The 20356-nt window shown below is 43.6% G+C and overlaps 1 protein-coding gene across 1 annotated transcript in view; it reads right to left on the bottom strand.

Annotated features, from left to right (window-relative positions):
• Positions 1-20356, bottom strand: part of LOC124712564 (SID1 transmembrane family member 1-like) — a 123078-nt gene that overhangs the window by 45436 nt on the left and 57286 nt on the right. The window contains exons 11-13 of the mRNA XM_047242878.1: positions 9261-9500; positions 244-354; positions 11-138 (exon numbers count right to left, since the gene is read on the bottom strand). Coding sequence (XP_047098834.1) covers positions 11-138; positions 244-354; positions 9261-9500 — 479 coding nt within the window. The remainder of the gene's footprint in view (positions 1-10; positions 139-243; positions 355-9260; positions 9501-20356) is intronic.

The following is a 20356-nucleotide window of genomic DNA, read 5'->3' as shown; positions in this document are numbered from 1 at the left end:
GATATTTTACCTTCATTACTATGTAGAAGAAAGTATATAGCAGCAGATTCGCCATAAATATAGACAGTAAATATGTTGCAAAGTCACGTAGGTGATATTTCAATCCCAGTACAGCTAATGCAATATTGCACAAGTTACCTGCAAAAAGAGATTGTAGCTAGATTAAAGAAATCATAGAAAGAGCCAAATGAGGCCTCAAAATTTTAAAGAAAGTTTTTTTTTCTGTCAGCTAGTCACACTTACCAAGCGTGAGCAACACCATTCGATTTGGATAAAGTGGACGAATGCAGTGCAGTGGACTGGCACGGAGATCAAAATAGATAAGTACAAATACTCTCTTGATGGCACTGAAATCTGTAAGAACAGACAGATACCTCTGAGACCAGTAAAATAGTAACTATGAAGCATACATAGGGCAAAAGTTTTTTAAGGATTAACCTGATTTGGTACACTTTTTCTTTAAAAGATCTGCATTTTAAGTGGAAATCCAAAATGATGTTTGAGAGATTTTGGTAGAGTTACTATGGCATTGAAATCAAAATATAAGAGGACAAATTTTACTTCAATAATTTATTTTATGAAATATATGTTGAATTAAATGTCTACATTATTTAAACTATACTTGCACATGGATTCAATCAGTCTACTGAATGACTATGGGAAAACTAGCAAAACATTAAGTAACACTAATGAGATCTTTCAGAAAGTTTATTAATTACATATTAATGATGAGAAGAAGAGGAATAAATCTGATGAAATAACATAATTCAATAGAGAGACAAATAACATATCACTCTGAGCATCAGTCCAGTACCTTAGGGTAGCTCTTAAGCCACTTCTTAAAATTTATCTAATTTTTCTTGGGCTGAGACCCCCCCCCCCCCCCCCCCCCCCCACTCAAGACATGTCACCACCCAGAGTTAGTGTTATGGATCCCGAATTTTTGGAACTTTTGGCAGTAACAGCTGTCACTATAACAGCAGTAGTACCATGAACAACAGTAACAACAGCAAGAACAGCATGTTGCTCTACAGCAGGGCTTCACAACATACGTGCTCGCGGAACAAGCTGTGAGCAGCAAGGCGCGAGCACGGAGCAGCGCGAGCACACTACCCCCACTACCGGACCAGAGCGGAGAGTGGGGAGAGTCACGTGGGGCACACAACAGCTGCCGCCAGTCAATGTAAATCCGCAGCCACCTGCAGGGATATCACTCACGAATTATTACTGTGACAAATGAAACAAATAAAGGAGAATGTACACGTGCCACATAATTTTATTAGCTTAGTGTATGCCTCTACATTCGTATTAATTTGTGAACTGTTACACAATAAAAGGTGTCACTGAAGTGTGGGATTCTCTGTTATCTTGTACTTTTTGCCCTTTACAATTGCGTCTATGTTCGGAGTAATTGTTCTTGTGCATCGTAGGCGCAGCGTGCAGTTTAAATTTGGATCAGACAATGCGTTTCTCAGGCGCGTCTTGTTACATTTCATTGCAGAGAACAGTTATTCACAAACATACATGGAACCGAACATTGATATTATTGTAGCCGCCAGTTTGTGCAAATTAGGAAATCTATCCTGAGGGAAGTGTCTGTAAAATTCCAAAATGTTTTTCTTGTTCTGAAATTTGTCTCTGTATTCTCTGTCACACTGCAGGTCAATAATTTCTAGTTGCAGCTCAGGACGAATCTCTTCAATACTCGCTGAATATGGAGAGGAGAACAGATCAGAATCACTGTCTAGTGCTGTCAGATCTTGAAAGCGTTGATCAAATTCTTCCTTAAGGGCAACTAAACTATGTGAATAACGTTCACAGTCTTTGTGAACATCTTGCATGGATGATAATTTAGGAAAATGAGCTAGATTTCCTGTTTCCAGCTGACTCACCCAAAGTGTCAATTTCATTTTAAAAGCTCGTATTCGATCTATGAAATGAGTAATTAGCAGATCTTTACCTTGTAGTGAAATGTTCAAAGCATTCAGATGACTAGTTAAATCTGCTAAGAACGCGAGATCACATTTCCATGAGAGCTCTTTCAATTCAGAAACACACATGTTATTTATTTCCATGAACATGTTTATCTCATCTAATAGGCAAAATTTCGATTTAATAATTCGACACGACTAAGCCAGCGGACATCGCTGTAATAAGGCAGGCTACCATACTGGCTTTCTACATCCTCAAGAAAGCTTTTAAATTGTCTGTGTTGTAGCCCATGCTTCCTTATATAATTGGTTGTACGAACAACAACACTCATCACATTTTTTAGAGTGATACTCTTTGCACATAAGTTTTCATGGTGGATCACACAGTGAACGCCCCTTATTTCATTTGGCACGGTCAGTTTTTGCATTTTCTCCTTCAACAGCGCAACGAAACCTAATTTTTTCCCTGTCATCGCTGGTGCACCGTCTGTAGACACTGAGACTAAAGAATTCCATGACAATCCTATATTCTCAACACTTTCTTCAACACTATTTAATATATAACCTCCGGCTGTAGTGTTCTTCATGGCTACTACATTGAGGAGCTCCTTCCTCACCTGAAGATCTCTATTAACACCTCTAATAAATATGGAAAGCTGCGCTGTTCCAGTGATATCAACACTTTCGTCCAGAGCTAGAGAATACGCCATAAAATCTTTATAGATATTTGCAAGCTGGCTCTGGACGTCGTCTGCCATGTCCTGTATGCGACGCATAATGGTCATGTCAGATAATGGCACAATCCGAAACTGTTCAACTTGAGATGGACACAAATGTTCCGCTGCAACTACCAAACATCTTTTATTAAATCGCCATCAGTGAAGGGACGCAGGGATTTTGCTAAAAACAAAGCAATTTTGTAGCTCACTCTGAGAGCTGCCTCAGTTGATTTTTCTTCTTCATCCAGATCTTCTTTGGATAGCTTCCTTTTAAGTTTAATAACTTCCTGTGCACGATCTGGTCCATCACATTTTCCACTTCCGTAGTCTTTCGCGTGGTACGACATATAATGTCACTGCAAATTAAATTTCCTAAAAGAATTCATCGTTTTGTGACATACTAAACATTTTGCAACACCATCTTTTTCTGAAAACAGATACAATTCCTCCCAATGGGGGTTGAACTGCGAAAGCATGGCTGGGGTTACACAACGGCGACTTGACATGATTCTTAACCAGCGAAGTGACTGTTAGAACTGATCGTAGTACTTTTAACGTTACACAGTCGGCGCAAATTCAATAGGCACGCTGTGGTCCTATTCATACGTGCGCGCGCATTTCCCCTCCCTCCCTACTCCGCGACCTTGCACCTGCTCGCGAGCACGTGCCTGAGCAGACGCGAGTACTCGCGCTCAAAACCGGCCAGTTGTTAAGCCCTGCTCTACAGATTGTGTCTCAGTAGCAAGAACATTGTCAAGTGGTGGTCACAGCTACCCCCTTACCAGCATTTGCTCCCTTAGACGAGCCTTCGAAGAAGTGGAAAGTCTATCTCCATCATTTTAAACTGTACTGTTTTCAGAATGAGATTTTCACTCTGCAGCGGAGTGTGCGCTGATATGAAACTTCCTGGCAGATTAAAACTGTGTGCCCTACCGAGACTCGAACTCGGGACCTTTGCCTTTCGCGGGCAAGTGCTCTACCATCTGAGCTACCGAAGCACGACTCACGCCCGGTACTCACAGTTTTACTTCTGCCAGTATCTCGTCTCCTACCTTCCAAACTTTACAGAACCTCTCCTGCGAAACTTGCTTAGAGCATTTCTGATAGGCAGCAAAGTGCATTGCTCATCCTTTCTAGTAGCCATTTATATGAAGTAGTGCACACATTGCAACCATTCTTGGGCCCTGCTGCTTTGTCTTCAATGACCTCTGTGTTCTGTTAACTGAATACTATGGTCCTCAGACACTGCTTCTTGTGACTAGGCTACAGTTTAATCAGAAATTTGGGGGGACTGATGGAATCCAGCCTGTATTTGCATTGAGGAAGGCGGTGGCCTCCTGAGACTCTTGCGTGTTGCGAGTGGTTCAGGTATTTTGGTTGATCTGTCATGTTTGCACAAGAACACCCAGCAAGAAACAGATGTTAAGGACATTAGGACAAATTTGGTTGATGAAAGATATTTAAAACTTAACAACTTTCACAAAATATTTTACATGTCTTGATCGAAAAGAAATATATTAGAGGTTGGAATACAACAATCTTTTCATTGTGCCTGTCTGCAACTCAACACGTCATCTCAAAAGTTTAATCAATGTCATAAACAATGTGGACAGTCTTAAGCAGAATGGTTGCAAACTCACAGGGCCTTGAATTCAAGTGCAGTTTCATATGCAGAACTGTAAAGTTTCATATGCAGAATCACTGATTCGGGATATGGTTGTGTGTTTTGCCCCCAGACAGGGAGATCACAGCAAAGGCTTTAGTCACGTTTGATCCTAGTCTTGGTAAAATGCTTAAAATTGTAAAATCTTTTAAGGTTGCTTCTGAAGTTTAGTACGTTTTCACAAATTAAATTCAAGTGCACCTGGATTGCAGGCATCTAGTGGGAAACTTAAGTCAGTCGATCACCTGCTCTCCTCTCAGTGTTGAATGACCTTTTTTGTAATGTTAAGTAAGCGTGTCAGAAACACCCTCCCTTCTTCGTGTTGGGCTGTGCTTCAAGCAAGTCAAAAAATCTCCACTTCTGCCCTGATTGTGGCAGATGACATTCCATAAGCTGTCGCCTGCACTTTGCGGCAGACTGTTAGACCTTTGGCAAGTGAAGCCAGCTCACAGTAGCATGACAACAAGCAGCCTACCAGCGTGTGCTCAGCTGCAGCACAGGGACGGCACATCGGTCCACACCGTCATGTCTGCAGAGCAAATAGCTACCCCACCACAGTGGAAATTTATGCTGGGCCTGACACTTTCTGGCTGGTCCATGAAATTAGCTGGACAACAGCACGATTGTATTGTCAAACAATGAGGACACTTATTAGCAGCTCGGTCCTTCTTCACTGTAAAGGACCCGGCACCAGATTGTGTCTTACTGTCGCAAAGCCACTGTTTTCACTGGAGAACTGTTGGTGGCAGCTAAGTACAAAAATGTCAAAGGTGTAGTAACCTTCTTAGTTGAACATTCCACTTCTGCTTCTAACATTTTTGGCTTCAATGTCTTTATAAGTTTTGCTTTCAATGGATCAAGTCAATTTAGTGTCTGAAATAGAATCTTTCTCTGAACTTTACACTCTGCGCCATTTGTACAAGGAAATTTTTGAACCAATGCTCAGTATGCACACAATTTTACTGCTCACACATCTATGAAGCCTTCAGTGGTGCTAAAATTCTGTAGAGGTCATCTGCTACAATTTGCAGTTCAAAAAGCAATCCAAGCAGATCTCTCATGTCTTCAAGACCAAGGCTTCATTTCCCCAGTTGCAACTAGTCAATGAGTGATGCCTACAGTTCTCCTTAAGAAAAATCTAATATATCTTTACACACAGTTTGTGGTTTTAAGCCCATTATAAATGCACAGTCCACCATTTATTTGTATCCTATGACTTACTTGGAGGATCTGTTAGCTAAACTATGCCCAGTTTATTCCCCAAGTGGAATATCCCCTGTATCAACTGCACATGAAGGGTATCAAAACTTCAAAACTGTGTGGTTGGCCACTTGTAAATTTGGCTTTCCAGTGCCTTAAAGGCAGTCTTAAGGCAGTGCTGGGTATCTTATACCATATACAATGGGTCTGCCACTGATACCTGTGATGAATGCATCCTAACATGGAATTGTGGCTGTTTTGTCCTATAAGTTGTTGGATGATTCTGAATAGCCAGTTGTCTTTGCCTTCAAAATGTTGACTGTGGCACAGCTCAGCTACCTGCAAAGTGAGGAAGGGCTTCAGTGATCATTTACGAGGTCAAAACATTTTGTGTGAATTTGTATGGCTGCAAATTCCACCTCTTGACTGACCAAAAATCCTCAATTTCATTGTTTGGGCACTATTATAAATTCCTGGAAAAGACAGTGCAGTGTACGCAACAATGGGCATTGGCTTTAAGTGTGTATCATTATGAAAATCACTTTCACCCTACCGCCCACAAACGCTCCATCATCCGCCTCCCTCTTGGTCCCCATGCAGACTGCAATCACAATGAAAAAAATTCTTTTGTTCTGGACCATCAGAAATCAGCAAATGCTTGATAAGTTCTTGTTGACCATGAGTGAGGCAGCCACAACAATGTCCTGTGACCCAATCCTGTGGAAAGGTTTGTCTGTAGTACAGGTACGGTGGCCAGAGTATTTTTCCACCTGGGCCAACACGGTCTTTCACAATCATTCCACAATGTGCTTACCATCTCAATACCACAAAAGGCATCTTAATGTTTGCCACATAGAGCTCTGAATGATGAGTCTTCATTCCACCCCTTCTGTGTTGTATTCTCCAACCCCTTCATGCTTCATATTGGGGGATGGCATGGATGAAGATGCTGGGCCAATGGCACATCAATGGCCTGTCATCGATGACAACATCGAATGCACCTGCTACTACTTTTCCAATGTTTCTCACCGTGGGTCCTTTTCACATAAGTATGTGGCTGGTGGTGGTCGATGCCCTTCGAACTTCACTTACTTGGTGCAGATGCCATCCACTACCACCCATTGCCATCCATGTGCTCTCATAGCCATGCACCCTGTCATAACTGAATCTCTGTTGTTACAGTTTTTGAACACTGATTTCAGCTAGAATTGATCTGCAGTTTTTGTAGTAATTAATCTTGTGCTCATTTTGAGTGTTTTCTGATGTAGTTCTATGTTATATGATGCCAAAGTGAGAATTTGTTGGTACAGGTATTGTTTCACCTACTCACAGCACTTCCAGGTGTGTCGGGATTCGTAAGATTATCTTTGGACACTTAATTCATCACTTTTCTGACACCCTTCTTTCAGGTATCCTTGGTGATGTCATTTTCAGATTTTTTAGTCTATCTTATGATTTAAAAGTCTCAACGTGTTTAATTATGTTTGGATGAACATCATATGTTATGGCCTTAGATTTTGTTATGGTTGGCTTTTCACTGCAGTTTTTTTTTCTTCTGCTGCACAAAGCCTGGAGCTTTGTGGAGGTCTTCTGTTATGTTTCTTTTTACCTTTATCGTCTGAGCACTATGACATTTTGTACATACTGGACCAGAATCTTCATCTGACTTCTTACTTGGCACCATAACTTTCCAAATGATTAAAAGATGTCCCCTGTGTAATGTGTGAGAATGCATGACTTCTTCTCATTCAATATTAAATTCCTCTTCACACCCAGCATAAAAAAACTCACAGCATTGAGACAGAATATTTTACAAATTTGGCAGGACTAGGGAGAAGCCTGGGCTAGATGAATCTTTGGGATGATCTAAGGTGTGCTCAAGCAGAGAGCCGCTTGCTAAAGGCAGGTTTCTGGGTTCATGATCTACATAGGAACAGTTCAAACTTATGACATGCGATCAACACAGTGTATACTCTACAAAAAGGTAGAATAACATTCTTTTTGTCAAAATTAATTTGGCCTGTGGAGAGAGATGTTATTCGTATCATGCCTGTTATTATCATATGGGAAATTCATACCTAATGAAGGCAGTAAAATATTTTCAGTCATCCCCGTCTTTTATGGAATCAATTTAAACTACAACAGCAAGAGGACAGGAGGGAAAGGGGGGCAATGAGAAAACTGTCTCAGAAGATGGTGTCAGCTATTCACAATAACTGCTGCCACATTTATATCCATGATTTTATTCTGCATGTCAGTTTCTTAGTCTCTCTTCCTGATCTTAATAATCTGTCATTCAAGATTTACTCAGTTTTCTTCATCTTTATTAGTTTCCTACGATACCTACAATTAACAAAACAAAATTTTGTGGAACTATTATTTATATTTGCTCTCCATTTAAAAATTTGAACATTTTACACTGAAGAGCCAAAGAAACTGGTACACACGCCTAATATCATATAGGGGCCCCAAAAGCATGCAGAAGTGCTGCAACACGACGTGGCATGGACTCAACTAATGTCTGGAGTAGCACTGCAGGGAACTGACACCACGAATCCTGCAGTGCTGTCCATAAATCCATAAGAGTATGAGGCGGTGGAAATCTCTTCTGAACAGCATGTTGCAAAGCATCCCAGATATGCACAATAATGTTCATGTTTGGGGAGTTTGGTGGCCAGTGGAAGTGTTTAAACTCAGAAGAGTATTCCTGGAGCCACTTCGTAGCAATTCTGGATGTGTTGGGGTGTTGCATTGTCCTGTTGGAATAGGCCAAGTCCGCCGGAATGCACAACAGACATGAATGGATGCAGATAATCAGACAGGATGCTTCTTTACATGTCACCTGTCAGAGTCATGTCTAGCTGTATCAAGGGTCTCATATCACTCCAACTGCACATGCCCCAAAAAATTACAGGGCCTCCATCAGCTTGAACAGCCTCTGTTGCCATGCAGGGTCCATGTATTCTTGAGGTTGTCTCCATACCTGTACACATTCATCTGCTCAATACAATTTGCAATGAAACTTGTCCGGCCAAGCAACACATTTCCAGTCATCAACAATCCAATGTCGATGTTGGCAGGCTCAGGCGAGGGGCAAAGCTTTGTGTTGTGCAGTCATAAAGGATGTACGAGTGGGCATTCGGCTCCTAAAGCCCATACTGATGATGTTTCGTTGAATAGTTTGCATGTTGACACTTGTTGATGGCCCAGCACTGAAATCTGCAGCAATCTTCGGAAGGGTTGCACTTCTGTCACATTGAGCAATTCTCTTCAGTTGTCGTTGGTCCCATTCTTGCAGGATTTTTTTCCGGCTGCAGCGATGTCAGAATTTGATGTTTTACACAATTCCTGATATTCACGGTACACTCGTGAAATGGTCGTTCGGGAAAATCCTCACTTCATCGCTACCTCAGAGATGCTGTGCTTTATCGCTCATGCACTGATTATAATGCCACGTCCAAACTCACTTAAATCTTGATAACCTGCCATTGTAGCAGCAGTAACATATCTAACAACTGCACCAGACACTTGTCTTATATAGGCGTTGCCAACAGCAGTGCCATAGTCTGCCTGTTTACATATCTCTATATGTGAATATGCATCCCTATACCAATTTCCTTGGTGCTCCAGTGTAGTTATAATAACAGCTTAATTTACTATGTACAAATCATGCCTGTTACTAATTGTGTAATGTATTTAATAAAAGTGACACAAATATTAACAAAATATGAAAGTATATCAACATACCCAATGTCCAGCGACCCATGTAGTAAATCTGTACACTAAGCACCAAGCACGTAATCAGATGTAAACACGTGAATCCAATCCAGAAATACACTCCGCCTTTTAGCACACCAGCCATGCCAATCAAGATGACACAAGCCAAAACGCCAAATGTTGAATAAGCACTAGCATTTATGTCTGGGTGGCGGGTCTGGTATATCTTTAGCATGCAAAGCATTGCAATCACGTACATAAAACTTGTATCTGTGAACATAAAACAAAAATTACATAATTATTTAGTTTGAATAATGTAATCAACTTTAGACTCTACATCTACATCTATACTCCACAAACCACCATGAAGTGCATGGCAGAGTGTATGTCCCAGTTATCTGTGTTTCTTTCTGTTCCATTTCCATATGGAGTGTGTGAAGAATGATTGTCTGAGTGCTTCTGTGTATGCTGTAATTATTATAATCTTGCCCTGATGATCCCTAAGTCAGCAATATATGTGGGGATGTAGTAAATTTACAGCTTCTTCATCTAAAGCTGGTTCTTGAGACTTTGTTAGTAGACTTCCTCATGACAATTTACATCTATCTTCAAGAGTTTTCCAATTCAATTTCTTTAGCATTTCTGAACACTCTACTGTGGATGAAACAAACTTTGTACCATTCATTCTGCCGTCCTCTGCATACATTCAAAACCTCCTGTTTGTTCTATTTGGTACGAGATCCATTTGAGAAATATTCTAGGACGGGTCACGTAAGTGATTTGTAAGCAGCCTCCTTTGTAGAGTGATTGCCCTTTCCCAGTCTTCTACCAATAAACCAAAGTCTACCACCTGCTTTATACACCATTTTATATCCCTACAAAGTGTTACACCTGGCTATTAGTATGAGTTGGCCGTTTCCAACTGTGACTCACTGATATCGTAATTATAGGATACTACTTTTTTTTTCTTTTTGTGAAATGCACAGTTTTACATTTTTGAACATTTAAAGCAAACTGCCAATCTTCGCACCACTTTGAAATCATATCAAGGTCTGACTGAATATTTATGCAGCTTCTGTCAGGCAGTACTTCATTATAGATAACTGCACCATCTGCAAAAAGTCTGAAATTATTATTAATATTGTCTGCAAGATCATTAATCTACAACATGAACAGCAAGGCTCCCAACACACTTCCCTGGGGCACACCCACAGTTATGTCTACATCTGATGATGACACTCCATCCAAGATAACATGCTGTGTCCTCCCTACCAAAAATTCCTCAGCCTACTCACAAGTTTCATTGATACCCCATATGACCAAACTTTTGAAAGTAAATATAGGTGTGGTATTGAGTCAAATGCTTTTCGGAAATCAAAAAATACTGCATCTACTTGACTGCCTTGATCCAAAGCTTTCAGTATGTCATGTGAGAAAAGTGAGAATTGAGTTTCGCACGATCAATGTTTTCGGAATACGTGCTGGTTGGTCTTGAGGAGGTCATGTTGTTCAAGATAGCTCATTATGTTTGAGCTCGGGATATGTTCTAAGATTCTACAACAATGGACATTGGATGGTAGTTTCGTGGATCACTTTTTTTTTTATTTTTTTTTTAATTTTTTTTTTTTTTACAAGGATCTTCGATAAATTATAGTTAGAAGAAGGGCTCATTCAGCTGCAAATTCAGTATAAAATCTTACAGGAATTCCGTCAGGCTCTGGAGCTTTGTTGAATTTTAACGATTTCAGTTCTTTCTCAACACCACTGACACTAATACTGATTTCACTCATCTTTTCAGTGGTACGAGGATTAAATTGGGACAGTTCCCCTGGGTTTTCCTTTGTAAAGGAACATTTCAGGATGGAGTTAGGCATTTCAGCTTTTGCTTTGCTACCCTGAACTTCAGTTCCTGTCTGATTTGCTAGGATATGGATACTAACTTTGGTGCCACTAACAGCCTATACATATGACCAGAATTTCTTTGACTTTTGTGAAATATCATTTGACAATATTCTGCTGCGATAGTCACTAAAGTCTTTACCCATTGCTCTTTTGACAGCCAAATACATTTTATTCAGTATCTCTCTATCTATAGCCCTATGCTTTGTTTTACACCTATTACACAGTAGTCTCTGTTTCTGCAACTAACAAATTATCATATCAAGCATGACTGCTATAAAGATATGGTCTAATACCATTGTCATTACAGAATGAAAGCTAGTTACCATGTCAAATGGTTTACAAATTTAATACACTTTATCAGTGAAAATATAATTACAGGTCTCCGAGACCTCAGCATGAGAGAGACCAACCTGTAGTGAGAATGAGGGTAGACTAGATGCACCTCACATTTAAAGTTTGTGAGGTGTGGTTGCCCCAAAAGATATGTTAAAAAATACACCTCAATAATGGATTACAGATGTAGTGGAATAGACACCTCACAGGCGTGAACAGAGCACTGAGACCCCAAGCACTGGCAGATGCTGGTCGACACCCTTGCCAATTCTGTGACTTAACAGAAGCAGCCACTTCTATATCATAAAACTTACGTGTGTCAATAACCTGGGACAAAAGCTTCTTCAGTTTAACACACTGCCACACACCAGGGCACGGCACCTGCCATAAGTAAGTTATCACCATGAGTTCTACCGACATAGTTTTGCAGTTGACACTGTAACTATGCTGACACCACCACTGCCAGATTGCAATCCACTAACTGAACACCTAACGCCCAGGACTTGGTAGCCAACACTCTGCTGCTGGGATACATCACCCATCCACAACTGCTCTTCAGCCTTCAATCCATAGTTAGACTCTTGGCACTGCTGAGACACGATGCAAGTTACAAAATGCTGCTGACTATCTTGTATTTGGATTGGGGCCACATCATTCCTTGGCCACCTCTGTCGATTAAGTTCTGAGCGTGCCTGCCACACGAGTTCAGGGCACCATCTTCCCGGTAGAACGTGTACACTGCACGCTGCAACTACCTTGGGAATATTAACAATCAACACCAAACCATATCGGAGATGAAGGCACACCCGAATGATTGTTCAGATTCAGTGGATTAGTAAAGAACTGTTAACTGTTCACCACTAGCTTCTCTACATTTGTCCGTAACATCACTCCCTTCTTCCAAGCCATGAAAAGAACCCGAGATGCCTCAGGTGTGGATCAAGCTTCTCCTGGCAACCAAGAAGATGGATCCTACCACCCCGTAGATGGTTGGTTGGTTGGTTTGTGGGATTAAAGGGACCAGACTGCTACGGTCATCGGTCCCTTTTTCCAAAAAACTAAAACCACCCACAGAGAATAAAAAACAAACACCAGAAAAGACGGCAGACGACACAGGACAAGAAATACTCAGACAGAGATCAGACAAAACAAATTAAAATCACACAGAGTGTGATGGTGGTTGGCCGACCATAGAGAAAAAAAGGAAAAGCCAACCACCAAGAACACATTAAAAACTCAGTTTAAAATCGTAGGCCAAAGGCCAGAATCGACACAAAAAAACACTCAGATTAAATGACAAAAACCCCCTGCCCGATAAAACGCAAAACTAAGTCCACCATGGCAGAGTCATCTGTTAAAAGGGCAGGGAGCGTGCCAGGAAGTGCAAACGTCTGCCTGAGCACACTTAAAAGTGGACAGTCCAACAAAATGTGGAACACCATCAAAGCCGACCCGCATCGACACAGAGGTGGGTCCTCATGCTGCAGTATAAAGCTGTGTGTCAAGCGGGTGTGGCCAATGTGGAGCCGGCAAAGGACTACTGAGTCCCTGCGAGTGGCTCGCAGGCATGACCGCCACACAGTCGTCGTCTCCTTGATGGCATGGAGTTTGTTAGGGGTGGTCAGACCGCACCATTCAGCGTCCCATAGTGCAAAAACTTTGCGGCGTAATACTGCTCGCAAATCAGTCTCCGGGAGGCCAATGTCCAGGGTTGGTTCACTGGTGGCCTGTTTGGCCAGGCGGTCAACATGTTCATTGCCCGGGATACCGACATGACCGGGGGTCCACACAAAGACTACAGAGCGGCCACAACAGGCAAGAGTATGCAGGGACTCCTGGATAGCCATCACCAGATGAGAACGAGGGAAATCACTCAGGGAATCGCTACAGATAACGAAGGACTCACCTGAGCAGGATCGGATATACTCTAGGGCACAAAAGATGGCGACCAGCTCAGCAGTAAAAACACTGCAGCCAGCCGGCAAGGACCGTTCTTCGTAATGGTCCCCTAGAGTTAGAGCATAACCGACCCGACCAGCATCCATTGAACCTTAAGTGTATACAACGCCAGAGCCCTGATAAGTGGCTAGGATGGAATAAAAGTGGCGGCAGAAGGCCTCCGGAGGGACTGAGTCCTTCGGGTGCTGTGCCAAGTCGAGCTGAAGGCAAGGGCGAGGAACACACCATGGGGGTGTGCGCAAAGGGCCTGGGAAGGAGGTGGAACAGGGAAAACCCCAAGCCCGGAGAGAAGCTCTTTGACACGGACCGCGATCGTACAACCTGACCTGGGCCGACGTTCTGGCAGATGGACGACCGATTGTGGAAACAGGAGACGATAATTTGGATCCCTGCACAAGCTAAAAACATGGGCAGCATAAGCACCCAGTAAACGGTGGCGCCGTAACTGCAGTGGAGGCACACCTGCCTCCACAAGTAAGCTGTTCACAGGGCTGGTCCGGAAAGCACCAGTGACAAGGCGTATCCTACTGTGAAGGATTGGGTCCAGCACCCGCAATGCCGAAGGGGATGCTGAACCATAAGCCAGGCTCCCATAATCCAGACGAGACTGGATTAACGTCTGGTAGAGCCGTAAGAGGGTAGATCAGTCGGCGCCCCACCTGGTGTGGCTCAAGCATCGCAGAGCATTAAGATGCCGCCGACACATTTGTTTAAGCTGCCGAATATGAGGCAGCCAAGTCAACCGGGCATCAAAAACTACACCGAAAAACCTACGTGACTCCACCACAGCAAGAAGTTCGCCGTCAAGATAAAGCCGCGGCCCTGGGTGAACAGTGTGTCGCCGGCAGAAATGCATAACGCAGGTCTTGGCTGCCGAAAACTGGAAGCCATGCGCTACAGCCCAAGACTATGCCTTGCAGATAGCGCCCTGCAGCTGATGTTCAGCAGCTGCAATGACAATAGAGCTATAGTAAAGGCAGAAGTCGTCAGCATACAAGGACACTGAGACAGAAGTTCCCACCGCCGCAGCGAGCCTGTTAATTGCTATTAAAAACAGGCAGACACTTAAAACAGATCCCTGTGGCACCCCGTTCTCCTGAACTCTGCAGGAACTAAGAGAGGCCGCGACTTGCAAGCGGAAGGTACGATGCGACAGAAAATTGTGTATGAAAATCGGCTGCGGACCCTGAAGAATCCAATCATGAAGTGTAGAAAGGATGTGATGGCGCCTCGTCGTATCGTACGCCTTCCGCACGTCAAAGAAGACAGCAATGAGGTGCTGATGGCGGGCAAAGGTCGTACAGATGGTGGACTCCAGGCTCACCAGATTGTCGGTGGCAGAGCGGCCTTTTTGGAACCCACCCTGAGACGGAGCCAGGAGGCCCCGAGACTTGAGTACCCAACTCAATCGTTGGCTCACCAACTGTTCAAGCAGCTTGCAAAGAACATTGGTGAGGCTAATGGGGCGGCAGCTGGGCACATCCAAAGGGTTCTTGCCAGGTTTCAAAATGGGGATGACAATGCTTTCCCGCCATTGCGACAGAAATTCACCCTCGACCAAAATACGGTTGTAAAGGTCGAGGAGGTGTCACTTGCAGTCCACTGAAAGGTGTTTCAGCATCTGACAGTGGATGCGATATGGCCCAGGACCTGTATCAGGGCAAGCGGCTAGGGCACTGTGAAATTCCCGCTCACTGAATGGAACATTGTAGGTTTCAGGATGGTGGGTGCGAAAAGAAAGGCTCCAATGTTCTATCTGTTCTTTAATGGAGCGGAAGGCCAGTGGGTAATTCGCAGAAGTGGAACTCGGAGCAAAATGCTCTGCCAAGTGGTTGGCAATGACATCGGAGTCAGTACAAACTGCTCCATTCAGTGAGAGTGCAGGGACGCTGACAGGGGTCCGATAGCCACAGAGGCGTTGAATATTGGCTCAGACCTGGGATGGACATACAAGGAGGCCAATTGTGGACACATACCGCTCCCAGCACTCCAGCTTGTGTTGGCGAATGATATGGCAGGCCTGCGCACAGAGCTGTTTAAAGGCGACTACGTTTTCTAAAGATGGATGCCGCTTGTGACACTGGAGTGCACACCGGCGATCTTTAATCGCCTCAGCAATCTCAGGCGACCACCAAGCCACAGTCCGCCGCCGAGGGGACCCAGAAGAAAGGGGAATGGCAGATTCTGCGGTAGTAACGATGCCGGTAGTGACCGAGTGCACCATTGCATCAATGGCGTCATTAGAAAGAGGATGAATAGCGGCAATGGAGGAGAACAAATCCCAGTCAGCCTTATTCATAGCCCATCTGCAAGGGCGCCCAGAAGAGTGACGTTGTGGCAGTGACAGAGGGATCGGAAAGTGGTCACTGCCACACAGGTCGTCATGCACACTCCATTGGACAGACGGTAAGAGGCTAGAGCTGCAGATCGACAGGTCAATGGCAGAGTACGTGCCACGCGCCACATTGAAATGTGTGAAGGCACCATTGTTTAAAAGGGAGAGGTCGGGCTGTGCCAATACATTCTCAATGATGGCACCTCGACCTGTTGCCACTGACCCACCCCACAGAGGGTTATGGGTGTTGAAGTCACCCAGTAACAAGAAAGGTGGCGGCAATTGGGCGATCAGCGCAGCCAGGACATGCCTTGGGACACCACCATGCGGTGGAATATACAGACTGCAGACAGTAACAGCCTGTGGCATCCACAGCCGAACAGCGACAGCCTCTAAAGGTGTTTGGAGAGGGACGGACTCGCTGTGAAGAGAGTGAAGGATGTAGATGCATACGCCACCAGACACCCTTTCATAAGCTGCCCGGTTCTTATAATAACCCCGATAGCCACGGAGAGTGGGGGTTGGCATCACTGGAAACCAAGTTTCCTGAAGAGCAATGCAGAAGAAAGGGTGAAGGCTGATAAGTTGTCGGAGCTCAGCTAGATGATGGAAGAAACCACTGCAGTTCCACTGGAGGACGATATGGTCCATAGCTCAGAAAGGCGTGAAGGGACTGGGAAAGCAGTTTACGCTGCTTGTTCACTCACTGCCACCGATTCAGTACCAGCACGAGTGACATCCATGGTGTATGAGGGACCGGCGAGATCCAGGTCTTCAGCAGATGCCAGAATCTCGACCTCATCCCCAGACACTGAGCTTGTAGGAACCGGTGGGACGGGTGCCACCGCAATGTCAGGATTCTGGGAACCTTTTTCTTTTTCAGCTTATCTCGCTGTGCCTTCAGTGGTTCAGGCTGGGAGGGCTTCACTGGGTCAGTCTCAGGGATGGACGATGACCGTGAGGCCCTACGACCAGCGACGGGTGGTTGTTTGAGCCACTTGTAGGTGTCCACTTTTAAACCGGTCGGAACTTGCGAAGGGAGGTCCCTAAGGGACCCCTTCCTGGCGAGAGGAGCCGAAGAAGTCTTACACTTCTCCGGCAGGGAAGGGGGAACTGATGTCCCCGATGGTTGGGGGGTGTTGCTCCTGAAGTAGATGGAGCAGGAGCAACAGGGAGTGAAGTGGCCCCCACAATCAAGGGGGCAGGTATGGTCCTTCGACTCTCAGAGCTGACTGGATGTGTTGCAGCTGATGTAACTGTAGCAGGAGTGACAGTGGCGGCATAAGAAGACGTCATGCGCACAGGATGAAGCCTGTCAAATTTCCATTTAGCCTCCGTGTAGGTCAGTCGGTCCAGGGTCTTGATTTCCAATATTTTCCTTTCCTTCTGCAGAATCGGACAGTTCAGCGAGCAAGGGGGATGGTGCTCTCCGCAGTTGACACAGACTTGAGGCGGGGCACAGGGAGTATCAGGATGGGACGGTCGACCATAATCGCGAAATACGAGGCTGGAAGCACAGCGTAAAGACATATGGCCAAACTTCCAAAACTTGAAGCATCGCATCGGGGGAGGGATATATGGCTTGACATCATAACGGTACACCATCACCTTGACCTTCTCAGGTAATGTGTCACCCTCGAAGGCCAAGAGGAATGCACCGGTGGCAACTTGATGATCCCTCGGACCCCGGTGGACGTGCTGGACGAAATGGACACCTCGTCGCTCTAAGTTGGCGCGCAGCTCGTCATCGGACTGTAAAAGGAGATCCCTGTGGAAAATAATGCCCTGGACCATATTTAAGCTTTTATGGGGCGTGATATTAACTGAAACATCCCCCAGCTGCTTACCAGCGAGCAAGACCCGTGACTGCCCAGGGGATGCTGTTTTTATCAAGACTGCACCGGACCGCATTTTGTCTAGGCAAGACATGCTACAATTGTAAATTCTCACTAGAGTGCACTAGAATATGGGGTAACAGGTGTGGCACCCACTAATGAGAGTTTAAAAAATGATTAGAGGAACTAAATGTGTGAACCAGACCTGTTACGTTTAGTTGCTAAGAATTCCCTTGCTTGTTGACTGCTTTTGCAAGATAAAGTGTATTATTAACAAGTTTCTTTTTGTGAGTACTTTGTGCCCGAGTTATTGCAAGTTTTATTTTCTTGCGAATAATTGCAGCATACAGCAAGTATGAAAACAGCACAATATGGATTCAGTGTGTAATGTATTAGGCAAGAATTTAGAAAATTGAGCTTAGGGTAAAATGGTGCACTCAAACCTGGTCTAAACATCAATCAAGAACAAAAGCAATGCTCAGATCCTGATTGGGTTATACACGTAATTTCAACAGAGCAATGTGCGGTAGCATGTTCGTCCGTCAGTGTCACATTTGTTGTCACTTTTGCACAACAAATTGTACTAAAATGAGGCATTTAGCCAAGATCATGAATGCAGTGTACCACTTGAACTGCACATTTTTGTAACATCCAAGTGTAAGTAAGAAAATCAACAAGTCTGGCATGTTAGTTTCCTAAGTACTTAAATAAACATGGGGGTTGATAAATTGGCTTCTGCCGGTCAGTCACAGCACAGGACCCATGATGCCCCAGAGTATTACTGTTTCATGCATGTGTTTACTAAAATACACCACATTACAGATCTCTCCAAAATGTGTCATTTTTTAGTACAGTTTGATGTGATAAATTGTCAATAAATATTATGCTGGCAGCTAAATATGCAACCTACAGATTTTATCTTGGAGTATCTTTTGTTGTCATTTAGCTGTTGATTATGAAAAGGAAAGGAGACGCGGTCTCTAATTTTTTTGAGAGCCCTGGCACCACAGTTCGAATTGGTAAATGTTGCAGCCTTCACCAGTATGGAAACCATAAGTGATGTCTGGAGAAGACAAAGATCCTTGTCTCCCCTCATACTCTTTTAACAGATAGGGTCCCTTTCATGCTGGGGTCCAAGTGACCTCTTTATTTTAACTCGTCCCACAACCTAGTCTCCACCTTTTCCCAGGGATGAAATTATTAGTTTGGAAAGCTAGTACAGTGTCACATATCATCAGAGGTGTCTGTCAAAAGTACTGAAATATCACTTTCACATAAAACATGGCTACTGGCCAGCTATTGCAGAGAACAAGTCTGAGTTATTCACTTAAGTGGTCAATGATACTCCCCACCCCTCAGAATTCTAAGTCTGGCCATCTGCACAATCTGGCAACACTGTATGTTGCAGAACATGTCTCGAGGTGGTGATGTCTTCCATTTGAACTGTTAAAGAGCTGTTTCTGCTTGTGGTTCAGTGGTAAATGTCATGTAATGTAGATGCAAAGTTGTGAGTTCAAGTTCATTTGTTCCATTATTATTTCAACCGCATTTCAATTGTCTGCCAAAGGTAACAATCTTATGGAACCTCAAAGATAACTTACTTCTCTTTCTAACACATCAGTAACAGCAAAACCTTCCATGACAGAACTCGTGTCTATGATAAGATCAGGAGAGTTTATGTTTGAGAGTTTCCTTGCCACTTGCTACCACCTGGCCAGGTGAATATGACATGGTGCACCTTGAGCATGTTACTGCTCTCCCATTGGTAAAATGAAATTGTTTCTTACAGTAAATCAATTTTCCTTATGAAATAACTGTGTTAAACGATGTGGACACCATGCAGTTACACAATTAGTGTAGGTTTCTATGGGTAAATTTATCAACTGTCATTTTCTTATTTGAAGTTCTACTAGTATTTGTCTTGCAGTTTCAAATTGGATTTTGCATACTCCAATCTTTTGGACACTGTTTGAGCTTCATTAAATAGAATCACAACTGGTAAAAAGTCTAACATTTGCAACATAATGTTTACTTTGCTTTGACATAAGGATGAAGGCAGCAGAGGCAGCTTGAAACATTCGTGTCAAGTGTGGGGGAAATGTAAATCACTTCAGAAAAGGATTTTCCTGTTTCAAGAAAGATACTTCTGGCACGAATGATTTCCACTTACACGAAGTCTCAATAATTGACAGAGATTCAGATGTTGGGTGTGGGACTAATACCAGGTCTGATTCAAAGCAATAAAAAATCAAAGGGGCATTTTTGTTTGACTATCAGTTCACTCACTGAGCATTCCTATGCAATATTGTTACTGGTGATGAATTATGGTGCCTTTATATTAATGTCTTAAAAGAAATTATGGACTGAGCCCTAGCAAAAGACATCTCCTTGAGCAAAGAACAGTGTGAACAGATAATATTTTGCACCCAGTGGCACACAGACACTGTTGTGCACCACAAATTCCTGCACAAGGGTGTGTCCATTGCAGCTGGCATTTGTTGCCAACAACTGAGAAACATTTCAGTTGAAATGTAAGAAAAAATTACCAACAGAAGTGCATGGAGTGTTGCTACTACATGACAATGCACTCTGCTGATTTCACAAAGAAAACTATTGAGGAGTTTGTTTGGGAAGTCATCCCTTATGTACTTATTCTTTTCCATCTGGCACCTTCAAATGCTGACCTTTCCTTATTGAAAAACTATTAAGAAAATTCCTTTATGGATAAAAATACGTCTCAAACCAGGCTTGAAAACATCTTT

The sequence above is a fragment of the Schistocerca piceifrons genome, chromosome 8, assembly GCF_021461385.2.
Source record: "Schistocerca piceifrons isolate TAMUIC-IGC-003096 chromosome 8, iqSchPice1.1, whole genome shotgun sequence".
In the NCBI taxonomy this organism is placed as follows: Eukaryota; Metazoa; Arthropoda; class Insecta; order Orthoptera; family Acrididae; genus Schistocerca; species Schistocerca piceifrons.
Note: the sequence above shows the minus strand (reverse complement) of the source record. Positions and strands in the feature narration are given on the sequence as shown.